The sequence below is a fragment of the Glycine soja genome, chromosome 9 (assembly GCF_004193775.1).
Source record: "Glycine soja cultivar W05 chromosome 9, ASM419377v2, whole genome shotgun sequence".
In the NCBI taxonomy this organism is placed as follows: Eukaryota; Viridiplantae; Streptophyta; class Magnoliopsida; order Fabales; family Fabaceae; genus Glycine; species Glycine soja.
In genome coordinates, this window is record NC_041010.1 from 44,127,235 (window position 1) to 44,151,302 (window position 24,068).

General features: G+C 32.9%; 3 protein-coding genes across 5 annotated transcripts; 1 reads left to right on the forward strand and 2 right to left on the reverse strand.

The window, feature by feature from the left end:
• Nucleotides 1–336: 336 nt before the first annotated feature.
• LOC114367215 (KHG/KDPG aldolase-like) lies at nucleotides 337–4,841 on the reverse strand. 3 transcript variants are annotated; one of them, XM_028324359.1, is made up of 10 exons: nucleotides 4,621–4,841; nucleotides 4,234–4,269; nucleotides 4,029–4,053; nucleotides 3,892–3,936; nucleotides 3,046–3,129; nucleotides 2,730–2,801; nucleotides 2,593–2,631; nucleotides 1,658–1,757; nucleotides 792–942; nucleotides 337–679 (listed from the first exon to the last, which is right to left on the reverse strand). In XM_028324359.1, exons 1-10 carry the CDS (start codon nucleotides 4,797–4,799, stop codon nucleotides 670–672), a joined length of 741 nt encoding a protein of 246 aa, XP_028180160.1. In that variant the 5' UTR covers nucleotides 4,800–4,841; the 3' UTR covers nucleotides 337–669. The 3 variants fall into 3 exon arrangements, with proteins under 3 accessions (XP_028180160.1, XP_028180158.1, XP_028180159.1); XM_028324357.1 differs by having other exon boundaries at nucleotides 4,018–4,053; nucleotides 4,220–4,274; nucleotides 4,621–4,837; XM_028324358.1 differs by lacking the exon at nucleotides 337–679 and having other exon boundaries at nucleotides 788–942; nucleotides 4,018–4,053; nucleotides 4,220–4,274; nucleotides 4,621–4,839.
• Nucleotides 4,842–5,828: 987 nt separating this feature from the next.
• Nucleotides 5,829–10,371, forward strand: LOC114425102 (V-type proton ATPase subunit d2). Its single transcript, XM_028391864.1, has 10 exons — nucleotides 5,829–6,234; nucleotides 7,356–7,476; nucleotides 7,810–7,917; nucleotides 8,006–8,108; nucleotides 8,509–8,589; nucleotides 8,700–8,785; nucleotides 8,873–8,932; nucleotides 9,046–9,094; nucleotides 9,593–9,727; nucleotides 9,948–10,371. Exons 1-10 carry the CDS (start codon nucleotides 6,054–6,056, stop codon nucleotides 10,077–10,079), a joined length of 1,056 nt encoding a protein of 351 aa, XP_028247665.1. The 5' UTR covers nucleotides 5,829–6,053; the 3' UTR covers nucleotides 10,080–10,371.
• A 4,989-nt stretch (nucleotides 10,372–15,360) lies between these two features.
• Nucleotides 15,361–17,699, reverse strand: LOC114367612 (AP2-like ethylene-responsive transcription factor At1g16060). The gene is made up of 8 exons (XM_028324798.1): nucleotides 17,416–17,699; nucleotides 17,233–17,315; nucleotides 17,078–17,086; nucleotides 16,893–16,981; nucleotides 16,720–16,793; nucleotides 16,487–16,537; nucleotides 16,321–16,397; nucleotides 15,361–16,206 (listed from the first exon to the last, which is right to left on the reverse strand). Exons 1-8 carry the CDS (start codon nucleotides 17,646–17,648, stop codon nucleotides 15,644–15,646), a joined length of 1,179 nt encoding a protein of 392 aa, XP_028180599.1. The 5' UTR covers nucleotides 17,649–17,699; the 3' UTR covers nucleotides 15,361–15,643.
• Nucleotides 17,700–24,068: the final 6,369 nt, after the last annotated feature.

The following is a 24,068-nucleotide window of genomic DNA, read 5'->3' on the forward strand; positions in this document are numbered from 1 at the left end:
CTTGTTAAACAAAAGTTTACTTCATTTGTTTTTAGCTTGATTCGTAGTTAGCCAATAAAGTTTATTATAGTGGCAAAGAAGTCACATTTTAGGGAGAAGATTGCAGTTCAATACCAAGTTGATAATGGAACCTTCAACATCAACAGAATACCAAAAAATCGTAAAGACTTGGGCTGATGGCAATTGAGCTACAAATTTGATAGCAAATGAACCATGCTTTTCCTAGTAAGAGAGAACAAATACTTCACATTTTTCATCTTAAGACCAGAAGGAGGAAAATCAAAATTGAATGATTAAGTGTTAATATGGTATAATCGGGATTTAAGGCAAATATACGACTATTATAACTCCATCAACCCTGTCTTATTGATATAAGTTTGATAGCAAATGAACCATTCTTTTACTAGTAACAGAGAACAATTATTTCACAATTATTCACAATATTTGACCTTAACACCAGAAGGAGGAAAACCAAAATTGAATGATTGAGTGTTAATATGGTATAATAGGGGTTTGAGGCAAAGGTACAACTCTTATAACTGCATCAACCTTGTCTTATGAGTATACAACTCTTATATTGGTAGAGCTATTAGAGTTGAGAGATCCTTGTGAGTCAAACCGTCGTTTCAGATCATCATCCACTCAAGTATTTCTTGTTGGTTAACTGCTCTAATAAATTCTAACAAAATGATTCAAAAAAAAATGTAACAATCATTCCAAACAACCATTATGAATAAACCTAGAAGAAAAAACCAACCACTAAATGTATTTAAAAAAGTACAAAGTGTTACCTATTCACAGATTTGTTACCCAACAAGGCAGCAGAATGTGCAAGTTTTTGTATCTTATCTAAATCATGTTGTGCAATTGCATCTTTATCAAATATCGCATCTGACAAAACAACTGCTGATGCTCCTCGCAAAATGTATTCCCCAATTGAATCTACAAGCAATACGAGAGAAAGTCATTCACATTGGATAGTTATGCCAATGGCATTAACTTAATCTACTATTAAAATGCATACTTGTTGTGCCTATTGGACATATATGGATGAGGACAACAAGGTTAGTATTATAAATATTTATCAAAAGTTGTCATAGAAAAATTCTTCTAAAAGCTTGTTCCATAAGCTGCTTTAAACAGTTCGTCAAAAGGAGTATTTGCAAAAAAAATATAATATAGTACATAACCAAATAGGATATTGATTTTTTTTACATGCATCAACTTAACGAGAAACTTCACCATTAGTAAGTTCTAAACTATATGTTTGGCAAAAGAAAATGATGAAGAGTGAAGGTTTCCAAACAGAAATCTTTGAGGGGAAAAAAACAGCTGCTTCAAGCAAATAAATCAAATCAACACTGAGAATGAGAAATAATACTGGCATACCTATTAGTAAAATATTCGAGGATGAGACATGAAAAAGATCAGGAATTAATGCTGGTAATGATATATTAAACATAATAATCCTGAACCATGTATATCTTGAACCCATATTTATGTTCAGATGCAGCTTATAACAACGTTTGATAATGGTAAGATGAGGGGATTTTAAATATTTACCCATATCTCTATAGTATTCTCCTAATGCGTTATAGATGGCCCTGCAATTAATATCACTCACTATATAACGCAATAGGAAAAACTGTAAAACTACCTATTGTTATTCCCTGAGAAGCAACCATAGAGATATGAGGAAAGGCCTTCTTCAGTGCTGATATGTACTGAAATCCTCCGAGTGCAGAAACTGGATAAATCTATCACACAACACAAGGTAAAAACCAAGTGTAAGAAATTCTTTTAAAATATAAAATGCATTTGATGCTAGTCTATGATTGTGACCTTTACGTGAATCTTGACAGTAAGATACATAAATCTTGACCAAAGGAGAAAAGCAGCTAAAGGTTGCTAGAATATGAATAACTCAAGGCATTCGTTATTAGGACTATGATAAGGTAGAAAATCATGCCAAGCACATGCTTCCTCCAAAAAAAACTCCCTAAGAACCCAAACTTAGTAGAAACACAAAATAAATACATGTGTAAGTGAATTAGTAATTTAACTTCAGTTGGAATCTTTATAATTATAATCCTTTAAAATGAAAAGTAAATTAAACATGGGACATGTCTAATTGTAAAGATTAAAAAATCCTTCCCATCCTTTTTTCCAACACCTGTTGATTATCTTTCCACAGGCTAAATATTTTACAGGTTTGATTCTATTTTTTTTCTCTCTATTTGTTCATTTTATTTCTACCCTTTGCTAGCCATTGCATTAATGTAAAATTTAGAATTATCTATCTATAATTTTAGAAGAAACTTATGAGACAAGCTTAAAAAAATGAAAAAAGATTTTTGTTTAAAAAAGAAATAAGTTGCCTCCTGTGTTTATATGCATCTAGGAGGTATTGTTCCAAATGAACCAGATATTAACAACGGAAAATTGAAGAAATAGGAAAACAGCAGGCCAAAAAATCCAGAAGTCTCCACTCATCACTGCATAAGGGGATGCATATCTATCAAGTGAATGTATTCTGCCCATATTTCAACACTCTTCAATACAACAAACATTAAAGAACATGCAAAGGCCTACCTTGACAATTTTAGCACCTTCATCACATGCTGACAATATCTGCATTGCATACAAATGATACAATGATCATTAAGAACCTAAAATATATATCAATCATGAGATCTGTAAAAGACTTGAACCTAAAAGTCGACTCTTACTTCAGTTGGAGTCATTGTGCCAGGAATATATAAAATTTCACCACTCTGAACATAATCCATTTCCATTATATCCTGATAAGCAATAAACAATTTTAAAGAAAAATGCACACTGGTTAGATATCCTAGTATGTCCACAAATAGTGCACTTCCTAATGAAATTTGACAGTCAATAATCTCCCAAGATAATTCAAACAAGAATAAGAATAGGGAAAAGAGGAAAAAAATAATAATAATAGTAAGCATAAACATTGAAATTTGAAATTTAGCACAAGCTGAGAAGGTATTTATGTATGTATATATATAAATAATTACAAACCTTAACAGTTGCAGGACTCATTAGAAATTTGGCTCCGGCATTAATTGCACTTTTTGCATCCTCAATCCTGAGAACAGTTCCAACCTAAGGGCAATATCTGTTCAGTTCAGACAACCGTTGAAGAGAAATGTGATTTCATGAAATAATACTGTATATGATAGGAGTCTTGATCATCAACATGTTAAAACAATCATAAGAATGCAATAGGGTACCTTTACAAGCTAGTAATATCCAGCAAGGAAGAAACTAAAAAAAAATCTACCATCTTATAGAAATTTTGTGTGCAATTTCTTGAGAAATTAATTTATTAGTGTTCTAGACAAGACTGAATCAGAAGAAGGTTAGAGACTTTCGGTAAATTTTGGGGATGTCACTTAGAATTTAGAAGAAGTGTTGGAAGCTAGGTTGAACATTCCTCTTAATTGATGATATGGTACTTATCCACATGCATAACACATTCAACACTAGATCAATTTCAAATGCGTCAACTTTATATTTTTCCCAAAATTTCTACAAGACATTGTGATTTTGTTAGAAATAATCCACAGAATAAATCATTATTCTCTTAATGATAGCTAAGTAAAATTCAGAGAGAAGACAAAAAATCCAAGAGTAAGGATCAGCAATTCTTGATGATAATCCTCATTTATGTGTCAATCAGCATGTCCATTAGGTGATGTGCTATACACAAACACAGTCCTAAAATTCAATGAAATGAGAGAATACAATGACAATGATATGTTCTCCAGATTCAAACTTTTGGCGAGTTCACCTGATATACACCCTAACAAAGAACATTGATGCCATGTGAAAAACTAGATAGAAACTTAGAGGATTAAAGCATACCCCTAGGGCCATTGTAGGATGCTCCTTCACCAGCTGTTGTAGAACCTGCACAGATCGAACCAAGCATATGAATTCTAAATCTAAGAACAAGATAAGTAAGGAAGTAGAAAAATTTAGGTAAACAACCTCAAACACACCTGGGGTCGACACCACAATCTCCAACTACATGTAAAAAGAAAATAGATGATGAGATATATATGGCCCAAAAAGAATTTAAACTAATTAACTAGTAGGACCAATTTTAAAAATTAGACAAAACAGGCCATATAAAATGTCCTGAGTTATATATATATGACTCAAAATAAAAGAACATCAAAAGTATACTCACAACTGAAATGCCACCTGCTATTGCAGCTTTTGCAGCTTCCATGGCCACTTCTGCACTATATGTAGATGAAAATAAAAAAGTAAGTCAGCATAAAAGCGAATTAAAAAATAGTATTGACTATGGTTGTGACATGTGAGAATTAGCATATTAAAAATTGAATTCAGTCTTTAAGAACATTAGACGGTGAGAAAAGAAAACTTATCCCGGCTCAGCAAAAAGGGAAGAATAGAAATAGACTTCGCATACTCTATATTCAATAACATAAACTACACAACAAACAAAAATCATTGGGCTGAGTAATCCTCTTTCAATTGTGGCATTTCATTGTTCAACTTGGCCACTGTTTTTATTTTCAACTGCTTCAAGAAAAGAAAAAAGAGAAACAGAGAAGAAAGAGAGACCTGTTAGCTCTTAGGCAAGCTATGACACCAGAATTGTTGATTTGGCAGAGGGTTCTGTCAACTGTATATGGTGAAAGGTGAGGGGTTCTGCATGAAAACCTCACATGCATGCGCACAGAAGAAGAAGAAGAAGAAGTAGGCCATTGGCACAGGGATAAGGTTGCAGTTGCAGTGCCCATTGTAGTTTTACTATGCTTTACTTGCTTTTGTACTTAGAAAACACAAGAAAAACTAAGATTTTTTTCATGCCCAACATTAATTAATGACTTATCCATTGCAACCCATAACGGGTATTAACTAAATAAACGCCTGTGCCCTGTTGTGACCCAATAATTACATAAAGCAAATATTCACACTATTTTCATAATGTTTTAATTAAACTTATTAGTATTTCATCATGTGTATCATATAGGATAAATATTTTTTACATAATTAAATTTCATGATAAATGAATATTTTAAATACATAAATTATAGATTAATTTAATTTTGATTTAAGTTTTTTAAAATATTAACATTTAATTTAAAAATAGAAATAAAATAAGCATATTAATAGAGCTAAGGAATTAAAAAGATCTAAGTATATAAATAAATATAAAATAAGGATAATTTAAAATAGTTTGAGATTTTTATTTTTTATATATAGAAATCGAAAACGAAGATTTATAATCATTCATGTACATTTAATCAATCAAGTAAACTAGACATTATTCAAAATTTATTTTTTACTAATTGTAACTATAAAAGATAAAGTTTTACTAAAAATATTTATTATTTGTGTTATGGAATGAGCTTCTCTTTTTATGATTGAGCCTTGAATTCAATCTTATTTCTAAAATTTCCTCAAATAAAATAAAACTTTGGTGATGGTTTTATTTATTACTGTTTTCCTTTTAAACTTTTCACTTGCCATACTGCTTATATTGTAGTTGCAACACTATTATTTCTCAAATAAAACAAATTTTTTAATTAAATTATCAATCAAATAAAACTTATGCTAAATATAACTTTTAAATAATTATTACAAGAAAAAAATTAATGAATAAGTATAACGTAGATGAAAATTCTTACTTTTTTTTAAAAAAGGATGAAAATTGTTACCTCTTTACCCTGTGTCAGTACCTGTAAAGTAAATTCTAAATAAAAAAAAATAAAAAACAGAAAAGGAAACATATACCCGTGATTTTTCACAATCTATTTTTTCCATGATAGTAAATCTATGAAACACACTGCTCAAACCATTAATTAATTAAATAAATAAAGAGAGAAAAAAAAAAAACAGATAATACAATTTCCATTGCTCATCATCATTATTATTCGTGCAGAAATTTCCCGAAGGAGGAGGAGGTTCTGATCTTCTTTCTTTTTTGTCTGGTTCCCTTTCTTCCTTCAACCAATTTCGAGATCCGAAACCGGCATCAGATCCGATCCGAAATGTACGGATTCGAAGCTCTCACCTTCAACATCCACGGCGGCTTCCTAGAGGCCATCGTCCGCGGCCACCGCGCCGGCCTCCTCACCACCGCCGATTACAACAACCTCTGCCAATGCGAAACCCTCGACGACATCAAGATGCACCTCTCCGCCACCGAGTACGGTCCTTACCTCCAAAACGGTGCGTTTTTTCCATCCGTTATCACCATTCTCAGTTTATCATTATTATTATTCATTGTTATGAATTAATAATTGATAATTTTTGTTAATCATTGGACTTTGTATTGTTTTTATTTTTGAAGATCCTTTTTTTGTCACGTGTGGATTTGAAGTGGAAACATTTTTCGCAAATCTTTCGAAAGGAGATGTTCTGTACTGTAATCGAATCGAGTACTTGGAAGATTCGTAAAAACATGTGATCTAGGTTTTTAGTTTTTTTTTTTTTTAAACGAGTGTTACTTCATAATCCTGTTGATATTTTGAACCTCTGCGTGATCTTGTTTATTCAATTATCAGACTTTTTTATTTTTGAGGATGAAAAGCAGGATCCTTTCGTGGTGTTAGCTGCTAGTCATTATTGTGTTTCCGTTAAGCTTGAGAGTAACATCTCTGTTTTTCTTGAAAGTGAATGCTTATATGAAATCCCGATAATTGTTTGACACGTGTGTAGATTTGAAGTGGAAATGCCCTAAGAAACATTTCGGCAAATTTTCAGATGGAGATGTTATGTCGTGTAACCAAATCAAGTACTTGGAAGATTCACGAAAGCATGTGATCTAGGTTTTTAGTTTAATTTTAACAAGTGCTACTCCATGATTCTATTGATATTGTGAACCTCAGTGTGATCTTCCAATGGGGTTGGGTTTAGCAGAAGGGCTAATCCCCACAACATGGGAAACCGAGGTTCGAATTCCTGTTTGGAGAGGTGTCACTTTTAGTGTCCGATAACGCTTCAAACAGGATTGTCTCCTACAAAGGAGGATACTTGTGGGAAACAAAAAAAAAAGTGTTATCTTGTTTATTTCCATGTTATATATGTCTGAAAGTTAACTGTTATTAGTATGAGTTTTGTTTAATTTTCTCTGTTGAATTGAATTTGAATGAAGGTTTAGAAGAATTTCCATTTCTTATTCTGTTGCTTCTTGTGTAAATAAATTATTCAATTGTTGAGTTAGAAAAATAAATAGATTCTGTTGCTTTTGCATTTTAGTACAATTAGTACAATGGTGTTTACTGGTTGACAAGATGTAATTAAGATTATCGGTCTATGCTGATGGCTGATGAGCAAGTTAACTATTGCAGAGCCTTCTCCATTGCATACCACAACGATTGTGGAGAAGTGTACTCTTAAGCTGGTTGATGATTACAAGAACATGTTATGCCAAGCCACGGAACCCTTGTCAACCTTTTTAGAGTATATCACGTATGTGATCTTGACTTTTCTGTTTGGTCTCTTTTTGTATTTACTGTCAATGTCATCTTTATATTGAGGATATTATTTAGGTTGAGCTATAGGAGACTAAAATTTTAAACAATCAAGTAGTCCTAGGTGCTGTAATTGTACACAACGCAACCTACAAGTATGGACATTAGCTCTAACTCCTTGTGTAAAACTTGAATTCAAATTAGAATTTTCTCTGGATGATGAGTCTTGTGCAGCTCTTTTTATTTTGATCCAAATTTACTGTTATAGTGGGCATTCTACAAAAAATAAAGTGCTGCTGAAACCGATATACTTTATGTTTTCTTCCTGCAGATATGGTCACATGATAGACAATGTTGTTTTGATTGTTACTGGCACCTTGCATGAGAGAGATGTTCAAGAATTACTAGAAAAATGCCATCCACTCGGCATGTTTGACAGGTATAGTAAATTTTATGCAGTTTTCAATACATTGACTGTAAGCAGATAGACTTTTAATTTTCTTCCTCTTTCTGTGGGTTCTATGCAGTATTGCTACTCTGGCTGTTGCTCAGAATATGCGGGAGCTTTACAGGCTGGTTCTTGTTGACACTCCTCTGGCTCCATACTTCTCTGAGTGCATTACATCAGAGGTAAATCATCTTTCCAGTTTATCTCCTTTTATTTTGTTTAATTAGTCTGTTTGATATCTTGTTAAAGGACCTGTACAGATTTTATATCTGCATCCCCTAATGTATATCCAATAAATAGATTGTGATAATAAGAAATGTCGAAGAATTTGTGATACAAAATTATCGAGAAATTAATCACAACTAGGTGTTGGTTCCCTAATGAAGACAACTTTCCCACTTTTCTGGGTTATATGTAGGATGGAATTTTGGCATCTATGCTTTTTTGCTTTAAAGTTTATGTAACTTTATATGTTTCTGTGGTACTAGTTTATTCGATAGGTATATATGCTCATGATACTTGTCTGAAATTTGGACTTCTGCTGATCTGATTTTATTGCTGTTATATTCTTTATGTCTCTAGGACTTGGATGATATGAACATTGAAATAATGAGGAACACTCTTTACAAGGCATACCTTGAAGACTTCTATAGATTTTGTCAGGTGAAGGGTCTGCGGCAATCTTTGTTGTCCACTAGATATATGCACTCTCTTGTTGCACTTTTGTTTTCTTCTCCCCTGATTTTAATCAATTTTATGTTATCCCTAAACAGAAACTTGGTGGTGCCACAGCTGAGATAATGTCTGACCTTCTAGCTTTTGAGGCTGATAGAAGGGCTGTGAATATTACCATAAATAGGTATATTTAAAGTAAAAAGATTTTGTATTGCTCTTTTGTTTACTGGATACTTGCATAACTGGCATCCATGGTGTTCACTTTGTACAGCATTGGTACTGAGCTTACCAGAGATGACCGTAGAAAATTGTACTCTAATTTTGGTTTGCTGTAAGCTTCTTGACCCTCAGCTAGATGTTTATATCTTCTCTTTTTTTTATATAGAAATGTATGTATACTGCTTTGGCTTGTTCTTTTGGTAATGACTGAATTATTTTAAACAGATACCCATATGGTCATGAGGAACTTGCTGTCTGCGAGGACATTGATCAGGTATGTATGGTTTACATCTAAGTCATGTGAAGTTTTATTTTGTTAAATTGGTAGATAAAAGGTGTTCTGCTTCATTCAATTTGAATGTTTCTTAGGCTAGTTGTCTTTCTCAGGGTAGCTGTGTTTATTGATAGCCAAGTTAGTAAAATATACTGCTAGTTTTAATGTTGGTTGTTTTTACCAAAAGATGTATACTTGCAGTCTGAGGTGTGACTTTCAAGCTCTCCTTTTTTGAGCACCTTCACCTTCTATTCTATTATCGAGCTTATATGATTTGATTTCTTTTCATTTCATTTGTAATTTGCAATTGCCTACTTGGTTCTGGCTACCAATTTCTGGAGGGTATTGTGTAGTTGAGTTGTTCTTTATCCTTTTTTGTTGGAATCTGTCCCGAAATGGTCAATCATCGAAGCCATTAGTATTGTCTACATATTTCTGGTTGATTTCTTTTAATATTTGTTTTTGGTTCCTACGTTTCTTATCTGGTTACTCATGTAGGTTCGTGCTGTTATGGAAAAATATCCCCCCTATCAATCTATTTTTGCTAAGCTATCATATGGAGAGAGCCAGATGCTTGACAAGGCATTCTACGAGGAGGAGGTGAAAAGGCTTTGCTTGGCTTTTGAGCAACAGGTTCATCTTTCAGTTCTGACTATCATAATTTTTGCCTCATGTAGTGAACTAGTTAAATATTTTAATGTTTGCTGGATCTTTCTTTACTAACTGATGGAAACAAAATTCGAAGTCATTGTGCTGGAAGGAAGTTGATTGGCTTTTAATGTATTTGATTTATTCTTGTGCAAGTTATTTCTTATATTCATTAGTAAGATGCTCTATTTTGTCACTATTGCAGTTTCATTATGCTGTGTTCTTCGCATATATGAGGTTAAGGGAACAGGAGATCAGGAACTTAATGTGGATTTCAGAATGTGTTGCTCAGAATCAGAAGTCCAGAGTTCATGACAGTGTTGTCTTCATATTTTAGTTGGATGGCTCGTTATAGTTTGTATGTTCGTTGGGACAATTTGTATACTTTCTGCATTCTCCATCTGAGTTGTTGATTGGTAGACACTAGACAGACACTGTTCAGAAGATTGAGATAAAAATAATTAATCTTATGCTGATAAGATCTTCTGTAATATGAAAGGAAGATTTTTTTAGTCAAATTTGATTGAAATATGTTCAGTTTTAAAGATGTTAAGATTCAATTTGTATGTTGTGACTTTTGCAGTAAATATTTCTATGGAATAAACTTGCTAGCTGGATTTACGTATCAATGTAGCTTACTCTCTTTTGTTGTTTCTACTAAAAAACTACGCTTAAGATTATATTTCCATTTTTAAAAAAAAAATGTATTTTTTAAATATATATTCTAGTAAACCTATTTATTTAGTATATAAGAGGGGTGATACTACTATGCCATGTCACCTCCAAACTTGTTAACTTGATCTGCTATTATAAAAATACTTTGTGGACCTTGTGCCTCATAATTCTCTCTTCTTGATCTTCTTCCCTTGTACCAATCCTCCCAACGGCTATGTGCTCTGTTTTTCCACCAAGGAGTCACTCACTCTCTGTCTGGTTTTCATGACCCCAGACCCCGCAATAGAAAACCAAAAATAGCAGTTTGATCTTATTTAATCATTTTTTTACAATACAATGGTTAATTTAGTTGTGGCATTTTATTTATCATGTAATATAAGATATTTGAGTTATGATAATTTGATAATCCTATTTTTTTTTAAAATAACAGGTTTGCAATTAGTTTATTTCATGTTAAAAGGATTAATTTAGGCGTGATGCCTATTTATTGCATAATTAAAGTCTTACCCCTACGTATACGTTACAGATGTAAGTTACTTAACATTTAACAGCAATTTCTTATTTGCGTCCAACACTTTAGTTGAGCATCATTCTACCTTTTTAAAATAATCTTTGTTATGCTTTTCTATCTTATTATTCATAATAACTTTTAATTCTCATTAATTCAAAGACTAATTAAATGGATTACTGATGCTTATTTTGAGGACTGAATTGATATATTACTCCGTAAAATGCATGCTTGAGTTATACAGGAGCACCAATAAAATGAAGGACAGATCATTATCGCAGAGCCTAATGTAAAAGCCCAGTGGATATTGACTATAAATACATCAGAAACGTGAATTTAACGGAAAACTTTATGGACTGTTGATGTGAAACTAACTTCATCAAATGCAGTCCATAGAGACGTTCTAGTTTTAGTCTTTGTCTTAAGGGAAAGACTAGAAATAGAACGTCTCGCATAATTTTCTTACCAAAATGCACGACATGATTATTATTTTACATTTACATCAAAGCACGTGATTAGATATTTTTTGCATGAAGTCGATTAATCGAGTATAAATATCAATTAGTGCATCTAACTGTTTATGTGAACATTTCAGCTTATAAATTATTCAGAGATACAATGTGGTTGGTCTTTTGGCCTGTGAATAGAGTTTCTGTTGCTTTATTTACTTTCCTCATTCAAAGTTACTGATTGTCTTCTTTTCGTTCATCCTACAAGATGCCATGAAGATGAAAGCTATGCCTTGTCGCAATTTAAGGAAAGGTTTGTTATTAGTAAGTCTGCTTCTTATAATCCTTTCAGTTATTCAAAAATAGCATCTTGGAATGCAACCACAGATTTCTGCTCATGGGATGGCATTGAATGTGATCACCACACAGCTCATGTCATTGCCATTGATCTCAGTAGCAGTCAGATCTTTGGTACAATGGATGCTAATAGCAGCCTCTTTCACCTCAAACACCTTCAAAGCCTTGAACATTTTACTTACGTGAGCTCTTTTATATTTATTGAATAAAATTATTTTATGTATAAATATGCATAACTCTTTTATGTTTATTGAATAAAATCATTTTATGTATAAATATGCATAACGGGGTAGCGGGTGTCACACATGATTAGGATTGAGTTCATGCAATTTGATTGAGTTTCCAAATTTCCTCCGAGGCTTCGTTGAGCTGTCATTCCTTTATATGTCAAACAATAATATCAATTCATTCCCCAGTTGGATGCGGGGAAAAACAAGTCTTTGTTTCCCACAACTCATTGGTAGGAAAAATATCCCCACTTATATGCAATTTGAAATCCCTTGTGCATCTTGATTTATCATTTAACAACTTAAGTGGCATGGTTCCCTCATGTTTGGGGAATCATTCTAGCCAATTTCTACAATTTTTGGTGTTGAAAGGAAACCAATTGATTGGCCCCATTCCTCAAACATATACGATAACAAATGCTCTGAGAATAATAGATTTAAGCAATAACAATCTTCCGGGTCAATTGCCAAGAGCATTGGTCAACTGTAGAATGCTAGAGGTATTTGAGGTCAGCCATAACAAAATTAATGATACATTTCCCTGTTGGTTGGGAACACTTCCCTAGATGAAAGTTGTTGCTTTACATGATAGTCATTTGTATTGATCTATAATGTGCCCTACAACATGCACATTTCGCAAACTGCACATCATTGATCTTTCTTGCAATCACTTCTCTGGAAGTTTGCCTTCAAAAAAATTCAGAATTGGGTATCCATGAAAGCTTCAAAGAGTCAATTGCAGTTTGAGCCATATCCGCCGTATAATTTGTTGGGAAGTTTCAGTTGGGCGAGTGAAGAAACCCTTATTCATTTACAATGTTTTAACAAAGGGACGATCATGGTTTATGAAAAGCTCCAAGAGTACTTTTAGAACTTGATTGCCATTGATTTTTCAGGGAATAAATTCTGTGGGGAAATTTCAGATGTTATGGGAGACATAACTGGCCTTGTTTTACTCAACGTTTCCAACAATATGCTTAGTGGAAACATCCCTTGGGAAGCTTTCAAACCTTCAAGCATTGGATCTTTCTCTCAACAGTTTATCAGGGAAGATTCCCCAACAATTGGAAGAATTAACCTTTCTGTCGTACTTGAATGTGTCACTTAACAACCTCTCAGGTCCTATACCTCAAAATAAGCAGTTTGCTACATTCGAGGGCTGTTCATTTGAGGGTAATCAAGGACTGTGTGGGAATCAATTGTTCAAGAAATGTGAGGATGATGCAGGCTCACCTTTTGCTCCACCTTCAGCAACTGAAGATGATCATGACTCGGGATTTTACATTGAATTTGATTGGACAGTGGTTCTGATTGGATATGGGGTGGACTTTGATAACGCTAAATTTAGGTTTAATTGATATTCAATTTTTGATTAAGAATAATTAGAATTTCTTTATGTTAGTGTTGTTTTTAACAAAATAATGAGAATTTTAATATCATTTTAATTTTTGATTAGTAGAATTCAAAAGAAAAAAATTATAAGTTCTTTGGAGGAAAAAATTGATGCAAAAAGAGGCTTGAAAGAAAAAGTTAAAGATTGAAACAACACAAGACCGCACAGCGCGCCAACTCGCTCATCACCCAACACAAAGCTTAGCGCAAAAAAGACCTACACAGAAGCCTAAAGGCGCAAATTTTGCGCTAAGCGTGTGATCACCACCATACTTGCTAAGCTCAGATGCCGTCGTGTGATCACCACCATACTCGCTAAGCGTGTGATCACCGCCATATCGCGCTAGGCCCAGAAGGTCGCACTTAGCGCGAGATCGGGTGAATTTTATGCTACCTTAGTCCTACAAGAGGAGTAGAAAACAAAGGAGAAAAACACACCGACACTCAGAGCTCTCTGTTGAATACACTCAAAGCCTTAGCATCTCAAATAAGGGAAACCCTCTTCTAGAGTCATTCTTCCCTTCTCCTCCTTTATCCATCCCTCTTCTGCTTCCATCCCCATCAACTCCTAAAGTGTAAAGTCTCTCATGGTAAGGAGAAGCTAAATTCCTCATTGTTGGAAGCCATACAAGTCAAACTCTTGTAATGTAGCTCTTACTTATTATCTATTTAATGCAATTCCATTTTTTGTGTCTTGTTGTTATTGATTATGATCTGATCATTCATGCTCATGTATTGTTTCGAAAGTAATGCATTGAAAAATGGTTATTTTCTAGAAAATAGGAAAAGAACATCTAAATGAAATCATGTCTAAAAATATAGTGATGTTTGTTTAGCCTATTTCATGGATCTTTAATTTTAATGTGATTTACTATTTTATCTTTGTAAAGGAATTTGTGAGAGAAAATAAGTAAATTAGGCTGTTCAGGCAGGGAATCAAAAATAGAGTACCATAGTAGATGCGGGTAAAAACTTGAATCAAATTAGATAAAGAAAAATTATTAACATTGAATCACAAGTAGTTTTGACATGTTAGACCCCAACACATTTGTATTCTGAAATCATCTTTTTCATTTAAATTATTGTTTATTTTTTTTATCTTCTTGCCTTTTAGTTTCCTTTTAACTTCTCACTTACAATTCCTTATTTCTTTCATTGCTTGAAAATTAGGTTTGCACCAATCTAAGTATAAACAAAATCCGTGTGGACTCGACACTTGAACTTCTGTTCTATTTTATTATTTGTGACAATTTGATGCACTTGACAATGAGTTAATAGACTTCTTGCGGGATGGTATTGGGAAGCTCTTTCAGTCATGAGATATTTGCATGACTTAAAAGGGTTTTTTGAGTTGGAAACAAAAACTTGTCTTGAGGGGCTGTGTTTTTCATCGTTGTACTTTTCTTTTCGGTTATTATAATTGGATTTGGCTAGCAAGAGTGGAGGTAGTGTTTTATACCTTTTAGCTGTTGATTTTGTGTTTTTTTTTGTTCTTGCTTGCTCCATTGACTACATTGTACCAATATTATATTACAAGCTTTGCAAACATAAAAGCTACTTGATGACTTAACCAGAACACATACACATCCACCAATTTTAGATAGCAAACTAAATTTTAGCTTATTAGAATTTTGCTTGCAAATGTTGAAATGCAATTACAACGCCGGAAACACAGCTCACGGTAATGTTCTGCAATTGATTGGATGTATAAGACAGAACCTCTTCCCTCTATACTTTAAGTGATTTGTGTTAAGTTGGAGTTGCTATTAAGTTAGAACTTTTCTTGAACACTCTATCTAAATGCTTTTATTTGCAACTGATTTAACTTTGGGTCTGCACATTTGGTTGGCCATGAACCATGAGATGTTATCCTTTAATTAAGCCCCGTAATGCAATATTGATTTCTGTGTGCTTAGCGCATGCAAAGCTCTGAATCATTGTGAATAAATTCAAGAAGTATTTATATGAGGCATCATGTTAACGTGCACAGAGTTATAATCCTTCTTTTTAAAAAAAATAAAATAAAATCTTTCTTATGAAATGCAATTTAATTATTTACACTAGAACTTGATTATGGACTGCAGCAATCGCAAGTGACCTGCATCAGCCTTCAACCTTCACCCTTATGCAGCAACAACCAAAACCATAATTTAAAACCTATTTTGAAACATATCCATGTACATTTTCCCGCTATCAAGCCTGTTCTTTTAACAATAATCATTATTCTCTTGTCCAAAAACTGGAAGCAACTGAGATCAAGACAAATTGAGTGCAAAATCTACACAATCTATGTTCAAAATATTGAGTGCAGGTCTCTTTCTTGCAATTCCAAGTCGTATCTATTGGGGTCACACACAAATGGAATATCACTAAAGCTATCGAAGAAGATTCCACCCAGATCATCATCAGTAGCTATTTGTGTCTGTTGATCCTTTGTGGCTTCCCCATCATCTTCTTCTCCAGAAACATTTGAATTCTTTTCAACTAATTCCCTAAATAACGAAGAGCGGAGAAGGAGACCAAGTGCAGTGGGAGAAGATGACTTATTGCTTGAGAATTGGTAGGTTTTGTTTCCAAATCTTTCATGCTTTACAGGGGAATCCAGAGAATATGGACTGAAAAAACTGTTGTGAAGGGCCAAAGACTTAGACTCTTCTGTTAGAGCATAATTAGATGGGGATGCCACCTTTTGATGCTCTAGTGCTGCATGTGATTCAAGATTTGCTTCTAGGGTGCCTCCTCCTGAAGGCTTTAACCATTTTATGTAAGTGCTCAAATCAAAGTTTGTTACAGCATGAATTCCTCTGTACTCAATGGCTGCTATGTCATAAGCACGCGCAGCTTCCTCTTGGGTGCCTATGTTGGTCAACAAAATATGCTATTCAGAGGCTAATGAACCAAAGAAGCATACTTATATATTTGTTGTGTGTTTATATCTACGCCATGATGGTATGTGGAGATTTAACTTACTGTAGGTTCCAAGGTAGAGATATTTGTTTCCAAAAACCCTTCCTATTCTTGCTTCCCATCTACCATTGTGGTGGTGCCTGCAAAACATTCACCATGTGTTAGTGATTCATCTTCGCAAGCAACAATTCAGAAGCCAATTCGAGTCGTATTCATCAGAAATATCCACCTCGCAACACCCCTATACTTTGATACACCTCTTGAAAAGCCACTGCTCTTTCTGATCAATTTCAAAATAACCAAAGTCAAAAAATCATATATAATATCAAATTCTGTACAACTTTATATGCTGCAAACACTACTACTATAGTGCTATTGCTATCTCTTATAAAATATAAAACTGCAGTTACTTCTCTGCCCCATCTCAAGGAATTCCAAGAGAACTAAATCACAAGTACTTACCTCCTTAAAGTGGCCAAATACTCCTCTTTGGTCATAGTCTGCATTATTTGTATCTCTTTCTCATAATCTGATATCTGTTGAAAGTATAAGGAGCATTAGATAAATCATCTGCGTCTTAACAAAAATATAGTCAGTTATTTCATATTAATCATAGGTAATTACTATCATCTTACTGGAAAATTTGTGAAAGTTGAAGTTCCCCAATACTTAAGTGCAGCTAAATCATATGCTCTGGCAGCAGATTCTTCTTCATCATAAGCCCCTGCAATATTTAAAAAATAACATCTTGTCAACATGTTATACTTGATTGACAGAATGATTAAACCAAAATCATGGCTCTCATAATTAAGCTACTCACCAAGGTATACTGTTAATCAATCCCAATTCCACAGTTCAAGTCCCAATAGGAAAGGATGAACATCAAAACATGTTAGCAAGGAGAAGCAAGTGAATGAGAAAAAGGTAAACAATATATTGAGAAGCTGATGCTAAAACCAAAAAGAGTAACTCTACCTTGCTTCCCTTTCTTCTTTTGTGTTATGTTCCAAGAAAGCTTGTCCCACAAGTGAGCTTCATATCGACCCGTCCATCTATGTCTGTTTACAGTTTAATTTGGATTAGCAAATTAAACAAAAGACAAAAGTAGTTAGTGCTCTTTGAAACTATAGAACAATTGGAAATTCCTTCTTATATGACCTGCTAACACCGCGAAATCTTGAGCTTCTCTTTGTAGTGTTGACTGTAGTATTTTCACCAACTTCTTGTTGTGGTAACTGCTGTTGGTGGTTATCATCACCACTGCCTGCGGCTGCAGCAACCTCTCTTCGTCGTCTCTTGACGCTCCGTGTTCCTTGGAACTCACCTTCTGTCATAGACATTTGCCTCCTTCCAAGGCTCACTTCAATAATATTCTCTTTCATCATTGCCATTCCTTATATATTGTGAAGTTCTAACTGTTTGGTAGGACTCTTTTTTTTCCCTTCTCAATTGAGCTTAAGTTGATGCAATGTGTGAGGTGTGTGTTGTTCTTATAATTTGTATGCTTAATTTGGCCTTATTATGTTTTTGTATTTATTGTTAGCTACGATATTGAAGTTAAAAACAAGGAGGACGATAATTACGGGGAAAATTATAGTACAGGTTTGTGTTGTCCCTGTTGCCAGCTCAAAGTCCATGAGTCTTGAACTTGCTTCGTGAGATTTCTAGCCTCCCATACCCATATAATAAGTAAGCACTCCCCTTTCAAAATGATAGCGATGTACCAAAATTCCATATTCACACACATTTTCATTTGATAGTAGAACTCATCTATATGAACCAAAACTCTAAGAAGACATTGACCTACTACAATAAAATAGGTGTGTATATATGCATAGGTTATTTGCAACCCTGTGGTTGGTAAATTATTCACTTTTATAGTACCACGTAAATGCAAAGTAAGTCGATACATATTTAAGCTTTTACAAACTAAAATTACTGAATATTTTTCTTCAGTTTTGACCAGGATTACCAAATACAGTAGTGGCGTTAGGTTGCTACCCCAGCAAGCTGGTGAATTGAAGTTGTTTATCTTTGTTTTTTCTCTTGCACTGTTTTTCTCCGACAGTCCTAGTCGTTTGTAACCAACATTTTACTATTATCACGAGACTATAATGAGATTATGAATAGCAGTCTTAATAATGGTGAACATAAGCACCTAAGTTGCTTATGACTGGTAAAATAACACAATTACCCATGCCCTTTTAATTACCTTCACTAAAATAATTCCCTTTAGTTTGAAATATATTTTCTCATAATTGAAGTTCAGATTAGAATCTAATTGGGGTTTTATTATAGTAGCGAAAGAGAGAACTGTCATAGCAGTTGTAATTTGTGGAAGCAATTTTTGCACTTTACTAATATATAGTGTGTTTGAATTTATATCTTGGATTTGATTTTTCACATTTTGTTTGTGATTTTAAGATACTAATATCATAACTTTCACACTCTCAAATGTAATTTTATATTTTTCAACAACCAAATTTTTAAACACACTATATAATTTTGGAAAAGGGAAAATAGTCCTGAAAGTGATATAGAAGACATACCAAAGCCAAACAATTTGATAATTAAATAATAATGCAAGCTTCACTTGTCGCTGACAGGATAGATCCAGAATGTTTTTCTTCAATTTTAATTTGTTGTGAGCAAAACAGCTTACAGGAAAACGAAAGGTGGACTTTTATTTAGCAACAATAAAAAGACAGCATGAATATATTGAATAGAAAAGGTTTATGCTTTTGTACATTATAGTATTTCCCTTGGATTCATCACTGTCCAGTTGGAATCTTTCTTGGCACAGGAAAGAATTTGCTTACACCACGTTATCTAAAATTTACGGTGTTTCCAATGACTGAAAGCTCATATAATATTCATTCAGCTTGTCATTTATTTATGTATTACTATTATAATTATAATTTAATGTATTGTTAGTATAAAACTTCTTAGGAGTATTCAATAATGTATGATTGTATTATTTAATAAGTTCGATAATTTATTAATTGTTAAATTTATTAAAGAATTAATAATTAATTGTTAAATGTACAATTTATTATACTCACAAATATTTAAATTAAGTTCTGCTTATAAAGAACTTGCCCCGCATAAGGCCTGGTCTATTTATTAAAAATGTTATAGACTTAGTTTGACTTTTAAGAAGCTTGTTTAAGTAAAAAGGCCTTCAAGCTTTAGAAAAGCTTTTTAGGTCTAATAGATGAACTTATTTATATACATATATACTATTATATTACATTATTTTATTATTTATTATATTCTATTATATATATATATATATATATATATATATATATATATATATATATATATATATATATCAACAATATTAATACATTGTATATGCATATATACTACAATTTACACTTAAAATTTAAAAGTTAATCTATTTAATTAGACTTTATATTATCTGTTCTTTTATGCTAGTAATCCAATAATTCAGTGGTTCACATTCAATTCATTACTATTTTAAACATAAGTTGAAAAATAAAGAGAGATCGAGATTTAAGGAATTGAAAGCTAAGAGAACTATATATCAAGTGATACTCAATATGAATATGAATTAAATGAAAAACAAACAGAAAGAGAAATGTTCGATCTCCAAATGATTTGGAGTGATTTTTTTCTCACCTTAACCCTAAGAAGCAAGAACCAGTCTTAATTTTCTCGCTCTCTCCCCTAGACCATATATAATATCACCGCTACATTTTTCCCTCTAAAGTACCACAAAATATTAAATACTATACAACATTGTCAGAGGCATGCATCCTCTAAACTCGATGGACCCTAGAGGAGTTCCTATTAATTTATTATTAGTGTGTTTGCTAGCTTTTTTTTAAAGCATGACAAACAAAAAAGTGTGGTGAACTTAGCAAGGCTTACCCAGCTTGCAATTTAGGGTACCAGCAAAGCGTGTGAGCCTGCTGGCTTCTGCCCCAGGTCTAGGTTTCATCATGAGCCCTTTGTTGAAAGGAAGCTTCCCAAGAGGTGCTCCTGACTGAAGAAAAGTAGCCCCATTTATGAAGAGGTCGTTCTCTGATTTCCACTGCCATTTGCTCCACACTTCAGGTGAAGCATAGTGCCTGTGGGATTTCCTTTGCAGCGTTGTTGTTGGGCGCGATGAACCGGTTTCCCTGGCTCAGTTAGTGTAGTCATTGTTTATCACATGGACAAAACCCTATCTGCATCGTGGCATTCTCTGATGAGCCCCTGACCAAGTTGGCGGCGTAGGTGTCGCTAGCTCCAAACAGCATTACCTGGAATAATCGGAGGACACCGTACCTGAGAGTTCCGGGTCTAGGGATCATGGTTTCATCATCGGAGGAATCGGTCACCGAAATCCTTGCCACAATTGGCTAACCTAAAACGGTCTTGTGCCCAATGTTTCCTACACCGCCAACAACTATCGATTGGATTCGTGGCCATGCATGGTCCATGGTATTTCTGCTTTAGTTCCCTCCTTGTATCATTTTCTTCCTCCATTAATGCCCTGCATCAAAGTATTTGTGAAAATCATCAACACACTCACTTCTTCAACCAAAGATAATTTAATCACGGAAATATGTCATAGTCATAGAATTTAATTAGAACCGCGCGATTGTTTATTCATATGTCATTGTGTCATACAATTCATAATCAACCTGAATTTGTATATATGCAAACAACAAACCAAAGTCATGAGAAAGTTGAGAAAAAAGAAAACAAGGATTTTGTTTTTTGTAAATTGGAAGTTTTATGTAAGCCATGTTCTACAAATTGAGAGCTAATATATCAATTGTGGGCAAACAAAGCAAGGTTTATCTTTTGATATCAACGTTTTATGTTGAGCATATATATAATTAAACCAAATGATAGTATGTCAATTAATTATATACACAAACAATATTAATACATGCATAAAAGTCTATGTGTCCCGTGCAATAACACAAGTGTTATATTTTTTTTTTATCAATGAATATTAATTTTTAGTTTAGTTTTTATTAGTAGAGATGGTTCATGACCTTTTTATCTTTTTTTTCTTAACCACTCAATTTATCTTATATTTTCACTAACGATATATTTAAACTATTATCAGCTGTTACTTTTGAGATTAAATAGAACAAATGTGCACCCAATCTTATAGAATTGAAGAGTGTATTTGAATATTGTAATTATCTACGGTTAATCAACAGTAGAGAAAAGAGTTGATAATGACAAGTACTTACCTATGAACATGGATATTGAACTCGGCTGTAACGTTTATAGGGTCAGGTTGGTAGGATTTAAGAGCGATCACTTGGGCCTCACTAGCTTGTGCTTTCAGAAAATCGTCAAACTCAGCAATGCCCGCCTCAAGGCATGGAATAGTAATGGCAAAAGCAACCAAGAAGATAAAGGTAACCTTATTTGCACTTCTTGCCATTATGCCAATGCCTATTATGGTTTTTTTTTGTTTTGTTTTATTTGGAGTTTTTTTTTTTTTTTGCTTGAGATTCTAAAACTTTTTTTCCTTCTTGGTTTAATTAGAAGGCAGGGATGGCCAAGGCCTTGGGTTTATTTGAGCCTTTTAGAGTCCACAAGGTAGACCTTAGCACGCCAATACCAATAAAAACCAAGCAATTTAACCATTCTATTTGTAGTCAAGACCTTGTCATTATTATTAACTCATCCCTAATTTCTTAATTTGAATTAATATTGTCCAATTAATAGCCTTTTGGTAAAATTTGTCATGTTTGACAGTTCATTTTAATCTTAATTACTTTGTCAGCGTTATATATGGTTTAATCTGTTTTGTTACGTTGCCTTTTTTATGAATATTATGATACTTTTCTTAGTTGACTTCACCGTATATTGTGGATCATATGTATTTTGAAACACTTGCAAGCCTTGTTTTTATGACGCGCTTGATCTTACACTCTTGTTGAATATATCTCTCAAATTGCTCTTACTTATAATTAAGTCCATAACACATTTATATGATGGTGAATGTAGTTAGGATCCATTTAATTTTTTTTATTTTAAAATTTATTTTAATTGAAAATAAGGTTAGCAATAAAAACATTAAATTTGATGTTAAAGTCATTTAATATTTTTTATTTTAAATGTTACTTTTAAATTAATATTTCTTGAATAGTTACTATATTCTTTAATTTTGCTATTTGAAATTAAAAAGGAAAGGTAACCAACACCTTGTTGATCTAAATGAAATTGAATTTGATCTTCTTAAGTAAATTAATTTTTAGTTTCGTGCTTTCAGATTAAAAAAAAATATGATTAAAAAAAATTACACCAAAGATGATTAATTAATTTTTCGATAAAGATTAATTAATTATCAACAAAATTCAATTGATACGTAATTCACACTAATAACATAATTAAAAAAATAAAAAAGAGGAATAAAAGTCAAGTAAGAAAGGCATGTTAACTCTTTTTAAAGAGTTTTGAATCATGTTTTAATTATTTAAATTAAATTTTCAACTACATGAGGTTCCGAGTTAGGTCAGAATAAATTTCTGTTTGTTCTTTTCTAAATAAAGCTTATGCATGCTGCTTACGTCCTAACCGGTATATATTTATTGAATTAACGTATATCATCATTACTTTTTTAATTAAAAAATACCATTGATGCATGCAGTTCTTTATAGTACAGAATCACCGAGAAAAAGGACTTTATTTAAAGAATGGACAAGGACTATATCTAGTTAATCAGATAGCTCGGAAAAAGACTACTTTTAGCATTAACAATGTGAGTGGTAGGCCTGGTCAAAAGCTTCCATGCTGCAGCAACGACTATTTATTATTAACTTAACTAGCTAACTTTAACTTTAGCAGAAAGAAGAGCTGCTGTTTAACACCTATAACGAATTTACATTTATATAAAATAAATAAACATTCCTTGCTTCAAACAGCTAGCAGAACCGAAAGAGGCTTGAAAGTCAAGATCGATATACATGTACCAGGATAGTGACAACCATTCGTACTCCACGTACGCTTTCTTCCTTCCTTATATATATACAGCAACACATGTTCATGTATAATTTTATATATGAAAATTGTTAATTATATATGTTGGGGGAAATCTCCTTTAGGCTGTAATTTTTTTTCTTAATCATCCGGTTTATCAATAAAATTTAATCAAAAATTATTTTCATTAAAAATTGAACTCAAATAATATTTGAATAATTTAACCAAACTTTAGTATATTAATTACTTGTGTCTAATTATTTAATATTTTTTTTAGGCTGTATACAAACAACCTTAAATAGAAATAGCACAAAATACAATTTTAATGTGTAATTCTTACTTGTTGCATAAGTTCACATGTGAGATCTCAACAAGTATTTACTTTTTCAAACAAGGTTATTAGTTTTGTACACAAACTTAGAAAACCTTTTTCATTTCAAGTTAATTTACTGGATAAACTTAAAAAAAAAACTCTCAACAAATACAGGTTTTTCTTACAAACTTGAAAAGTGTTTTCTATTACAATACCTCTCACTTAAGTGGTTTTGTTTTTTATCAGCCAACAACTCTCACTTAAGTGGTACCTTACATTTTAATTACAACCTCTCTTTTTTAACTGCAAAGATATTTATTAGAATTAAGCAAATGGTGGATGTCATAAAGGAATGCCAACCAACATGCAAAGTTACACTGTTACAGGGCTACATAGTCAATGAAAACTCCCTCAGTTTCGAGATATACATATCCCAGTGGTTCCTATGCCCATAAGGCCATAACCGAACCTTACATTAATATTAATGTGTGAGTGAAAATTTAATAAATGTATTCTATAAGAGGTAGTAAAATGTGTATGC